At 45.0% G+C, this 12,717-nt stretch overlaps 1 protein-coding gene and 1 non-coding gene across 3 annotated transcripts in view; both read right to left on the reverse strand.

Annotated features, from left to right (window-relative positions):
- POLR3E (RNA polymerase III subunit E) overlaps positions 1-7,614 on the reverse strand; it is a 40,033-nt gene extending 32,419 nt beyond the window's left edge. The window contains exons 1-8 of one of the 2 annotated variants that reach the window (XM_088656688.1): positions 7,477-7,614; positions 7,039-7,125; positions 5,330-5,412; positions 5,011-5,061; positions 4,239-4,316; positions 2,931-3,046; positions 1,270-1,352; positions 174-281 (exon numbers count right to left, since the gene is read on the reverse strand). In XM_088656688.1, the coding sequence (XP_088512814.1) occupies positions 174-281; positions 1,270-1,352; positions 2,931-3,046; positions 4,239-4,316; positions 5,011-5,061; positions 5,330-5,365 (472 nt within the window). In that variant the 5' untranslated portion in view covers positions 5,366-5,412; positions 7,039-7,125; positions 7,477-7,614. The remainder of the gene's footprint in view (positions 1-173; positions 282-1,269; positions 1,353-2,930; positions 3,047-4,238; positions 4,317-5,010; positions 5,062-5,329; positions 5,413-7,038; positions 7,126-7,476) is intronic. The other variant, XM_035132085.3, reaches the window with a different exon arrangement.
- A 165-nt stretch (positions 7,615-7,779) lies between these two features.
- On the reverse strand, positions 7,780-7,861 carry TRNAL-AAG (transfer RNA leucine (anticodon AAG)). The gene has a single exon. It is a non-coding gene; the product is annotated as a tRNA-Leu (tRNA).
- Between the last annotated feature and the right edge of the window lie 4,856 nt (positions 7,862-12,717).

The raw sequence follows: 12,717 nt of genomic DNA on the forward strand, positions 1-12,717 counted from the left end.
CTCCTGACTATGGAGGAAGAACAGCCATCATGGCTAGTAGCTGTCGACAAGCCCTCTCCTCCACGAAATTTTTCTGATCCTCCTTTTAAAGCCATCTAGGCTGGCGGCCACCGCTGAGAAAGGCCCACAATCTAACTAGCCAGTCGACAGAGAAAGCCCAGCAAGCCACTCACGCTCATTAGCAGCTTCCCGCTCTCTGTATTTGGCATCCGCTTTGTCCAAGTAGGTGAAACTCGGCCTCATTTGCAGGATTCCATGGAGAGGCGTAAGGTGGAGCTCACCTGGAGGAAAAAGATGGACATTTTCACAGCCATTTTCACTTTCCAGGGTGGAAATAAGCAAGCAGAGCCACACTCCTGAGCACACAGGCAGGACGATGGAAATACTGTCGCCAATCATCTCATTAACAGAATCCTGACATTTTTTAAATCCGTATGTGTGTGATTGCTCAAGTATTTGAATTGTTAAATGAATGGTGAGGAATTTGTGGCCCTTCGGGAGCATCTGGACTAGTATTTATTCAGTGAATTTCTTTATTTCAATTATTTAGTAAATGTATTTGTTCATATCACGCCCATCTTCCTAAAAGGAGCCAAGGACGGCAAACAGATCCACAAGTGAAAAACAAAAACTGTAAACATTCTAAGAACAATTACAGTTCTAAAAGATTCTAAAAGCATATGTCAAAGCAATAAAAATCTTTTAGAAATAAAATAAAAGCAGTCATCGTTTAAAACATCCAATGATCTCGGATTTGCCAGGAACAATACACTTCAGCCACCAAATGCCTGTGTCAACAGGAAGATTTTCAAAAACCTCCTGAAAGTTAATAAGGATGTAGACAGATGCGCCTCAATAGGGAGGGCATTCCACAACTGGGGAGCCACCACTGAAAAAGCCCTGCCACAGGTCAAAACCAATGGTGCCACCACCAACAAGGCCTCACCCGCCAACTGTAGCATCAAGATGGTTGATACTGAGGAAAGCGCTCTTTCAGATACTTGGATCCCAAGCCATATAGGGCTTTGCATGCTAGTACAAACACCTTGAATTGGGGCTGGAAGCTCACTGACAAACTCCCATTATGGCCAGGCTGGCTGAGGCTAACAGCATTTTAGAGTCACTTGGAAGGCCATAGGCTCCCCATCCCTTCTACCAAAATTGGTACAAGTCTTGAGAATTCAAGTGTCAACCTTTTCTACTTTTCCTTCTTTGTTTGTTTGTTACACGAGAAAATATTTGATAAAAGCTAAATTTTAAGAAAGTAACCTTTTCTGTAGATTGCAGCAGCATATCGCGATATGTTACTGGTCGTCTGTGAGGAGGAGAACGTTTGCTTGTCCATCATCTTCCTGCAAGGACATGAAGTTGCTTCAATTATATCTACCAGAGCAGTGGTATTCTACTAGCAGGTCACAGCCCAGAATCAGACCCCATTCACTGCTTTTTAAGGAGAAACAAGGGGAATGTGCACTGTACAAATGTATACATTCTAGTTATGCACTGCATGTCTGCTCAGAAGTAAGGCCGCAGAGTTTGCCCCCAAACATGTGCGGGATTGCAATCCAAGGCCCAGTTCAATGTTAACAACTTGTAAATTACATAACCCAGAGCTTTCCAAACTGTGTGTCACCACACATTAGTGTGATGGCTGCAGTGTGTAACTGTGTTGCATGAATGCTCTTCCATACTACTCCCAGGACTGGAAAGGGGTTAGTTTGCTAGTAAAACTGAATTATCGTGTCGGGAAATGACGCAACACTGAATTACTGTGTTGCAAAATGATGTACACCTAAAATGTGTGTCACTAACATGAAAAGTTTAGAAAGCTCTGACATAACCAATAAGCCATGGTCTTTCAGATTGTGAATGAGTATTGGCCCCATGAACTTTCTCCCGGAGTATCGCAATTCTATGCTTCCTGAGTTTCTCAAACCATCGTTTACACTGAAACTTGAACCAGGAAACTGTGGTTTAGATTCCCAACTTCAAACCAGAATATGAAGTCAAGTTTGGGGACAAGGGATAACAAAGACACAATCAAGATCTTCACATCTAAACCTGGCTTCTCCACCCTGGAAAGCTGGGGGTCATCAATGCCAGCTGTTGTTTGATATCTCTATCACACATACACAAACAATAAAAGGAGTTCTTTAGGGAAGACGGATGGCTGCTAAACCAGTATGTCTACTATGGAAATGCACTCCAAGACAGAGGGAGAAAAGGGAAGAGGAGGAGAAAGAGAGACCTACGTCTAAGTAATTAAGTTTGGACCCAAAGATTCAGATAGAGGATGACGATTGAAAGCAACTCTACTAGAGAAAATAATGATGTGTAGAACGGGTGGAAGGTTGTTCTGTGTCCAGAAGAGGGAAAGAATCCAGACATATCTTTTTACACGTGATAAAAGAGCCACAGGTTGAGCAGCTGCAACACAAATTGCTCAATTCATGTATGATAGCTCAGCTTTCAGGCAATATGCGTATTTAGATTTTAACACGGAAATCAGCGTTAATATGGGTCAGGCCATTGGTCCATTCAGCTCAGTATTGTCTACTCTGACTGGCAGCCGCTCTCCAAGGAAGGCAGGAGCTTTCCACAGCTTTCTCTGGAGGTACGAGGGATTGAAACCTGCAAAGCAGATCCTCTGCCGTCCCCCAGAACACTCAGTATCTTATATTCAGGAAGCCGCTTTATGCCAAAAGCCAGACCCAGTGGTCCATCTACCTCAATATCACCAACACTGGCATGCAGCTGGTGCCCACATTTTGTAGACAAGGAGTCTCTCCTAGGAGATGCCAGCGATGGGCGTTTTAGGGCTTTGGCGTCTCGGTTACAGGCCCAGCACATCTCCACTGCCTCACTCTGCTGGCCAAGCAATGGTGGCGTCAAAACCCAGTTCCTTGAGCTATAGCAAAAATGGTACTTACGAGGAATACGTGTTCGTTTCATCTGCACACGTGCCATCGACGTTGAGCGCGATCTGCTCTCCTTTGCTGCGGCAGTAATTGGGGTTCAAAGTGTCAATGGCCATTTCCAGCTCAACCTAAGCACCAGTAGATCAACAGAACATTGACAATTAATAAGCAGAACAGAATAATTAGGGGAAGATGAACCAAAACACAAAGTGTCCGATTAAAATCTGTAACAGTAACTGTAAGCCTGTATTAGGAGTGAGGGATATTTTTTTATAAAAAAGAAGATGTGTTTAAATCTTTTTTAAAAAAATATGCATTAGGTTTTCAAGAGCGACAACATACAAAAGCAAATGCTATTCTAGACTGCATAAACCAAAGAATAGTGTCCAGTTCAAGGGAAGCAAGTGTACCGCTCTATTCTGCCCTGGGCAGACCACACGTGGAATACTGTGTCCAATTCTGGTCACCACAATTTAAGGAGGATGTTGGCAAGCTGGAATGTGTGCAGAGGAGGGCAACCAAGGTGATCAAGGGTCCAGAAAACAAGCCTGATGGGAATGGTTGACTGCTTCGATCGGTGGAACTGGCACATTTACAGGTGCCACATAATACTCTCACTGCATCTGTAGCAACTCAATTGTTTTAGTGCGGCAGCACCGAAACTTTGGAACTCTCTGCTTATTGATACCGGGCAGGCGCCTTCACTTATTATTTCCGGCACCTGCTGAATCCATTTTTATTTAGACAACCCTTCTCAGGTGGTTAGAAAGTTTGTATGAGTTTTAATTTGTTTCAAGTCTATTCTACTGTGGTTTGTTGTGCTTTTCATTATGCTGTAAATATTTTAGTGGTAATTTTATTGTTTTTATCCTTTTTGTAGATCGCTTTGAGGTTTTCTCCTATGATCAAGAGGTATACAAATTCTATGAAATAAGAAATAAATCGCCAGACAACTTTGTACATCTAGCCCAGGCGTCCCCAAACTTCAGCCCTTTTGGACTACAATTCCCATCATCCCTGACCACTGGTCCTGTTAGCTAGGGATCATGGGAGTTGTAGGCCAAAACATCTGGAGGGCAGCAGTTTGGGAGTGCCTGATCTAGCCCAACACAGTCTCCACGTACTGGCAGCAGCCTTCAAGGGTTAAGGATGAAGAATGTCCCCAGCCCTACCTGGTGATGGCCCACCCCGGCTGTCCTAGGTCTGGCACACTGACTGCAGTGGCTCTACTAAGCCATAACCTTTTTAAAACAGCTTGATTTGGTTATTAAACAACTTTTTTTATAAAAAAAGAGAGAAGGAGAGAGAATAAGCTCAAACCTTTTGCTGCTTTGGCTTTATCTTTGCCGAAAGATGAGTTACGTCGTCATACGTCATCGAAGCTGGGCGAACGGGATACTGTGAAAACACAAAGATGTTGCTGCTATTAAGGCTAAAACAAGCCACTACTTTTGGTGCAAGAATGGGGGAAACCTGTCACTGGGGGCATTCACATGGGTGGGTGAGAAGAGGCAGCCTCCTCGCAATGAACCATGATTTCCAGCTGAAATCCAATGTTGAATAAGAGGACTTCCCTTTCCTCTCCCCAATTTCGTTTTGGGGGTCCCACCCAACCTTCTGGAGCAGGGGAGGTGAGCAGAGGGAGAAGCCCTGTTGAATGAGCACAATAGCCACAATGGATACAACCCGATATTTGTAGGATTTGAGATTTGCTGGCACCCTTCTCCTCACTGTTAGAAACTAGCCTTTATATCTTTAGTTGGGAGTGTTTGACCTTGTTGCCCGGACCCCACCTGTGCCTCTCACTCTCCAGATGTTGAATTACAACTCCTACCGACTCTGATCACTTGGCCATGCTTGGTTTGAAGTGACAAGGGTTGGAGTCAGGAGTGACTCATGGGGTGGGGGTCGGTGGAGGTCAGGCAAGGTCACAGGAAGCTTGGGGAAGCTCCAGGTTGTCACTGGGGCTCCCACAGATGTCTGCGCACCCGGCCTCCAATGAAGCAACGCTGGCTGAAGTCTAACATCTGAAGGAGAACAGATTCCTTGGCCCCTGCTTCCTTTAAACAGGTTAATTCAACAATTAAAATACCTGGAACAGATACAGCTTCTCTGACAGACTTTTGGCCAGGTACACATCAATCTAACAAAAGGAGGGAGATAAAAAAAAAGGCATGTTACATTTTATTTAGCGCCTAGAAGTTTACAAAATCATCCCCAAGAACGATACAACCCTCTTTGGCAGCCACTCAGGCTCAGCACCATATTTATTTGGGCTTCATCATGGAGCCCAACCTGAACCAATTACTCGCCGCTGATTTCCGTGGCCAAAACCACCACAAAGCTGAAACATACAATGTTCTTTAATCTGTCCCGAAGCCAATGCAAATGGAAGACATGTATCTATTTACCTCCTGTATAATTGGGTCATCTTCTTCATTTGCCATAGTAGCATGGAAAGAAAAGTGGTGTTGCTAGTATTGTTTCAAGAGAACTGGAAAAGAAGAAAGAGAAATCACCAAAATTCAGTTAAGCCAGGACTATTTTTTTCTCCTTTGTTAGCAAACTTGGCATAACAGCAGCTTGATGTGCAGAACTTCATGAGTGGTAAAGTTTGTCTCCATGATGTGTAAACAAATAATGATAATAATATTTACCTGCTAATGAGCTACCATAGCAGAAGAGCTGAGAAGTCAGTTCAGAGATGCAAGAGAATAGGACAATGACTTGGGGAGAGGAATGGTCTGTCTTTGTTTTTTTTTAACATATATGAACATGGCATACGACCCAGCAACACCTCCCCCAACCCCTGGCAAAGTGGTGTAGTGGTTAGAGTGTTGGACCTGGGAGACCAGGGTTCAAATCCCTGCACAGCCATGAAACTCACTGGGTGACCTTGGACCAGTCACAGTCAGCCTAACCTACCTCACAGGGTTGTTGTGGGATAAATTAGGAAGGAAGAGAACCATGGATGGCACCTGGAGAAAAGGTGGAGTAAACGTGTAAAAAATAAATAATAGATATTATTGGGTTGAGGTAAGACTTGATCCTCATGGAAGTGTAGCATTGTTGTTGCATGGAATAGACAGGGCTGTTGTTTTTTATTCAGTCCTTGTATTTTTATGAAAATAATATGTATATATAAGGTCAGCTGCTCAATCTGCAGAATTCAGAGCGGATTAATTTCTTGGCAGTAGCCTGTGAAATGTTAATGCCCACAAAGCTCTGCTGAGCGAAGTGCTGCTACAGGCACAGAAGTAACCAGGGACTGTAAAGGGTGGGGAGAGTTGGCAACCCTAGCAGAGGAATCTACGTATTTGGACAGCCTTCATCCAATATTGTGTTAGGGCAGCGTAATAAATAGAAGCCAATTCAGGAGCCAGGGCAGGTCAGCTGGTCAGTGAGTCACCAATAACTCCCTGGTAAAGCTCATTCATTGTCACTGCAACTGCTGTGCAAGTACAGAGTGCCACTCCCTGCTCTAAAGTAATTTAGCATTGAACAAGCAAAACCCACATTCAACTCCTAAAGGTAAAAGAGCAGCAGCCAAGGATAAGGTGAAAAACAGCCACCCCAATGTCATTTATCTAAGAACCCTTGCGCATATATAAATGTCCCGCCACGACTGCAAAGCTCAAGCTGAACTGGACGAAAATTATTTTCTCTCAGGAGATTTCAACAAGTTTGCAATGTAAGATGGAACTCGTGGCAGAGGGAAACCGAGGTTATTCTATTTTACTAATAACTCCCCACCCCGGTCTGGGGAAAAGAAGCAAGGTGTCCATTGGCACCTGCTCATTAAAAACAAAAACAAAAAATCATTTTCTTGGCAGTGAATAAACCTCCCAAGTCACCCTGATGTAACCATACAGCAGAGAAAGAGGAAACGGATTTTTGCCCTAGCCAAAACAACTCTCTCCCTGATCAGGAGAGAATATTCCCAGGGAAGACTTCAGGAAGGAGAGCCTGAAAAACTCACTCAAAGCATTCATTCCTTTATTATTATTATTATTATTATTATTATTATTATTATTATTATTATTATTCCTGAAGGCTCCTTGCTGGGAAGGAGCGTGGCTGATGCAACTATGCAGCAATGGGAAGGTTTTGCAGAGCTCACATATATTCAGGGAGGCTGCTTTTGGGGTGGGGGTGCGGAGAGAGATGGGGAGCTCTGGATTTCGAACCCCTGGCCTTGTAACTTTTGCTGGAGAGAAAGGAAAAGGAGCGTGAAGGCCCCCTCGCCACATATGCAGTTCACCGCCCCCCTTGAAATGCCCCCTTAGATTTTAGGGCCCACCCACTTTGCTAGGCAAAGATTGCAGTGGCTGGCGCGTGTCTCTCTTCCCCCCCCCCACACCTTACTTTCCCCTCCTGCTCCCCCCACTCCCAAGATTTGCAACAGGGGGAGAGAGAGGGGGAGGGGAGGGGAGGAGGAAGGGAGAGGTAGGATCCACACGACCCGGGCCTTGCAAAATAGACCAGCCTGCTACCAACCCCAGAAGCTTGCAAAAGTCCGGGAAGGGGAGGCAATTCGCCGCTGCGCTGTTTCTCCTACCTCGTGGCTCCAAGGGGTGGAGGGGAGAGGCTGCCTTTCCCGGCCCCCTCCTCCTCCTCCTCCTCGCGGCAACGTGCCTGCAGGTCCGGCGGTGGGAAATCTCAGCCAGCAGCCATGTTGGTGTAACTCCGGCAAGGCACGTGGGAGGGGGGGGGGAAACATCTCGGCTCCTCCTCTTACCCATAATGCTCGCCGGGGAAGCGGCGCTGCTGGGACGCGGGCGCCAGGGGGCGCTGTGTGCGCAGACTTCGCTTTCGTCGCGGAGAAGTTCCCTTTAGTAAAAGGAAGCGAGCAAAAGCGTACTGGCAGCGGTGGGATTCGAACCCACGCCCCCGAAGAGACTGGAGCCTTAATCCAGCGCCTTAGACCGCTCGGCCACGCTACCGAGATGGAGGAGACCGGCTTCCATATCTTCTTACTCATCCCGGTTTGAATTACAGTGATAAAAGTTTATGGTGTTTTTTCCCCCGTTTATTCATTCCTGTTGGAATAAAAGTAATTAATTTCGGTTTTTCCCTCTCCATCAAGGTGTATAGCTCCACTTTTCAGATTTTATTCTTCCCTGTTTAAATGGCAGTAATCACCATAATACTAATGCTTTGATTTAATTTTTCTTCCCCATTAACATCTGAGTCGGCCTTCATTGACAATGTGAAAGATAATGTATTACTTTAAATTTGTTTAATAAAATTTTATAAAAACAAAAACAAAAAAATCTGTGTCGGCCTTCCATATACTTAGCCCTGTTTTAATAATAATCATACATTTATTTCTCCCATCAAGATCTGTCAGCCTTCCATGCTTTAGACATCCCTGTTTAAATCATTACTGATACTGTAATTAAAATTTCCTTCTCTATCCAGATCCCAAGTTCACCTTCCATATCTTATCTGGCCCTGGAATAATAATAATAATAATTTTCTTTTCCTTCACCATCAAGATCTGAGTTAGCCTTCCATATCTTGGTCATCCCTGTTTAAATAATAATTATAACTTTATTTTCCTTCTCCATAAAGATCTGAAACTTGAGACAGGGCTGTGTTTGTGCAGATAGCACAGTGCATGAAATAATATTAGGTGCACTAAAGTTAACGGTTATGCTATGGATCTATTATTATTATTGTTGTTGTTGTTGTTTAGTCGTTTAGTCGTGTCCGACTCTTCGTGACCCCATGGACCAGAGCACGCCAGGCACTCCTGTCTTGCACTGCCTCCCGTAGTTTGGTCAAACTCATGTTCGTAGCTTCGAGAACACTGTCCAACCATCTTGTCCTCTGTCGTCCCCTTCTCCTTGTGCCCTCCATCTTTCCCAACATCAGGGTCTTTTCCAAGGATTCTTCTCTTCTCATAAGGTGGCCAAAATATTGGAGCCTCAGCTTCAGGATCTGTCCTTCCAGGGAGCACTCAGGGCTGATTTCCTTAAGAATGGATAGGTTTGATCTTCTAGCAGTCCATGGGACTCTCAAGAGTCTCCTCCAGCACCATAATTCAAAAGCATCAATTCTTCGGCGATCAGCCTTCTTTATGGTCCAGCTCTCACTTCCATACATCACTACTGGGAAAACCATAGCTTTAACTATACGGACCTTTGTCGGCAAGGTGATGTCTCTGCTTTTTAAGATGCTGTCTAGGTTTGTCATTGCTTTTCTCCCAAGAAGCAGGCGTCTTTTAATTTCATGACTGCTGTCACCATCTGCAGTGATCAAGGAGCCCAAGAAAATAAAATTATTATTATTATTATTATTATTATTATTATTATTATTATTACTATGTGTGACTGGTCAGCTTGGAGGAGGGAAAGCAACTCTATAATCAGAATTAGGCTACTCTTTGGGGAAAGATTCCCTTGATTATTCATCATGAAGGCTAAATGGAGCCTCCATACTCAGAGGCAGTATATCTCTGAATACCAGTTGATGGGGAGACCAACAATTGCCTTCATTGCCCTGCTTGTGTGGACTTCCCAAAGGCATTTGTGAGAGGCAGGATCCTGACCCAGCTGCTCCTCGGCTCTGACCCAGCACCCGATGTTCTCATCAGCCACGGTCGCTAAATAGAACCTGCAGATTCAGAGGCAGCGTACCTTGGAAAACCAGTTGACGGTGGGAGCAAATATCTTGTCTTCATCCTCACCTTGAGGGTCTTCCTGGAGACCATCTAGTTGCCAGAAAGGTTTAAATAACAATGTTTCCAAGTTTCCAAGTTCACACCTAGGCCGCACCTCTGTAGCACATCCAATGTGCAGTTAAAGCACATGGCTTCCTCCAAAGAATCCTGGGAACTGTAGTTTGCTGAGGGTGCCGAGGAGTGTGGCTCTGCGAGGGGTAAACTATAGTTCCCAGTATTCTCTAGGTGCCTGAACTCTCTCTATGCCATTGCCACTTATTTCTCTCCACAGCCCAATGCCAGATTAAACCCTGTGGAGGCCCCGGTGTGTGGGTGTGGGTGTGTGTGGGTGTGTGTGTGTGAGAGAGAGAGAGAGAGAGAGAGAGAGAGAGAGAGATGCTCTAGTGCAGGCATCCCCAAACTGCGGCCCTCCAGATGTTTTGGTCTACAACTCCCATGATCCCTCGCTAACAGGATCAGTGGTCGGGGAAGATGGGAATTGTAGTCCAATCAGGAGGGCCGAAGTTTGGGGATGCCTGCTCTAGTGGGATAACAGTGAACTAAGAACACGATTGTAATTTTCTTTCAAGATCAAATCAATATTATTTTGCTCTGTTGTTGCGTGGCCCCTAAAAGGCATGGGACCCATAGAGAGGCACCGACTCTGCTTATTTGGCAATCTGGCACTGCAAGCGTTTTTGCCCCTTCAGCCAACATCACTCCTTGGTTTGCAGTTTGGTTCAGAAGAAAAGCACTAAGGAGAGTAATTTTGGGGAATTAAGGTGCAGAGCGGATCCTGCACTCCTCACACCATGTCTTAAAAAAAACAACCAAGGCCCTGCAACTTAGTTTCTACAGCTGGGGAAGATCCTTTCTGCTACTGTTGTCATAAGAGACGCAAGAAGGCAATAGCCTCCATGTTGCGCCTGCGGATGGTCCAGAAATCAGCGTGTTTTTACATGAGTAGAATGTGCCCTTTTATTTAAAATGCATCTCTGGGTTATTTGTGGGGCATAGGAATTCGTTCATCCCCCCCCCTCAGCCGCCAAAATATAGTCCGTGCCCCCACAAGGTCTGAGGAACAGTGAACCGGCCCCCTGCTGAAAAAGTTTGCTGACCCCTGGTTTAGCGTATTTATATTTTTAATGAAGAACTTCAGGCAGCTAGTGACTTAAAAAGTCTAATAAATAAATCTCCAGGGTTTTCACACAAGAGACCAACTTTTCATTTTAAAATGTTAATTTCTAGAAAATGACAAGAGATTCTGGGTGCATTTCATCTGGGTGCATGCCATTTGTCACGATTGCTTTAGTTGAGATTCCTTCATTGATGGGGGTTGGTCTAGATGACCCTTGGGGCCCCTTCCAACTCTACAGTTCTATGATTCGAAGCATGGAGATCACGTTTTCTTCAGGAAGTGCTTTCATCCCAGTTCATTCGATTCGATGAAGGGTTGGCAAATGAAAATGCATGCTATATGTATAGTGACTTGCATTTATTCCTCAAGCTTACGATAGGCGAGATGACAAACTAGGTCGGAAGTGTCTCTTTCCCAGATCCTGGAATTATGGGACATTGTACACATACAACAACAGTTAAGGCCTTGGTTGTGCTACCACCAGGGCTGCCCAGTTCGCAGAGACCCGTGACAGGGCCTTTTAGGGGACCTTAAGGATGGGTTAGGGACCCAGGTGGTGCTGTGGGTTAAACCAGAGTCTAGGGCTTGCTGATCAGAAGGTCGGTGGTTTGAATCCCTGCAACAGGGTGAGTTCCCGTTGCTCGGTCCCAGCTCCTGCCCACCTAGCAGTTCAAAAGCACATCAAAGTGCAAGTAGATAAATAGGGACCGCTCCGGCGGGAAGATAAACGGTGTTTCCGTGCGCTGCTCTGGTTCGCCAGAAGCAGCTTTGTCATGCTGGCCACATGACCCGGAAGCTGTCTGCGGACAAACGCTGGCTCCCTCGGCCTATAGAGCGAGATGAGCGCCGCAACCCCAGAGTCGGACACAACTGGACCTGATGGTCAGGGGCCACTTTACCTTTTTAAGGATGGGTTAATCTGCCAGTTTTGTTCTCTCTCATTTTTATGGTTTTCATTACAGGTAGGTAGCCGTGTTGGTCTGGATCGAAGTAAAATAAAAAAAATTCCTTCAGTAGCACCTTAAAGACCAACTAAGTTTTTATTTTGGTATGAGCTTTCGTGTGCATGCACACTTCTTCAGATGGTTTTCAGTTCTCCACATTTCCATGCAAGTTTACAATTTTTAAAAGTCCACATGAAAATGCAAATGTTGGTGCTAGTTTATTCTCATATATTCAATTTTTGGCAAAGGAATTTCCCCTAATACAATACACTTTTGTACATTACTTATATGCATCTTTATGCACACTTTAATCCAGTATAAGCATTATTTTGCACACATTATTTGGCTGCAGAACTGCATTGCAGAATCCAGTTAAGTGCAAACTTCAAAGGATGGCCATTTTAGTTTGTGTTGTTTTTGGAAAGCATGGATTTAGTATGATTGCCTTAATCTTAACTTCTCCCCAACTCCTAACCACCCCACAACAATGTCCTGTCCAAGCCCAGGTCACCAAGGGTGGTTTTTAACTGTATTGTATCCTGCCCAGAGACTGGCAGATTAGAAATACTGTATACTAACTTGAATGAATGAAATAGCACCCTGCTGGTGCAATTCAATGGACTGTCGAGTCCAGCATTCTCTTCTCACAAAAGCCAACCAGATTCCTGTGGGAAACCCACAGAGGGCTTGAGCATTGCACTGCCATGCACTCTACATGGGGCTGCCCTTGGACCTGGTCCAGAAGCTCTAGCTGGTGCAGAATGTGGAAGCCAGACTGCTGCCATCTACACTGGTTATCCATTTACCCCTGATCAAGGTGCAAGGTTTACAAAAACCCTGAACGACATAAGTACATTAGGCACCATCTGAACCCAAATATCCCAGCACAGCCATCAAGATCATCTGCAGGAGCATCACAGATCGTTCTTTTGAGTTGATGAGGCTCGTTTGGTCACACCAACTTTTCATTTCCTTGGACCAGTCCTGTAGAATGCTCTTCCAATTAAGTGACACAGCAGGCATCTTCCACATTCACCTTTAAATGTTTGCTGA

This window comes from Zootoca vivipara, chromosome 13 (assembly GCF_965207765.1).
Source record: "Zootoca vivipara chromosome 13, rZooViv2.hap1.1, whole genome shotgun sequence".
NCBI lineage: Eukaryota > Metazoa > Chordata > Lepidosauria > Squamata > Lacertidae > Zootoca > Zootoca vivipara.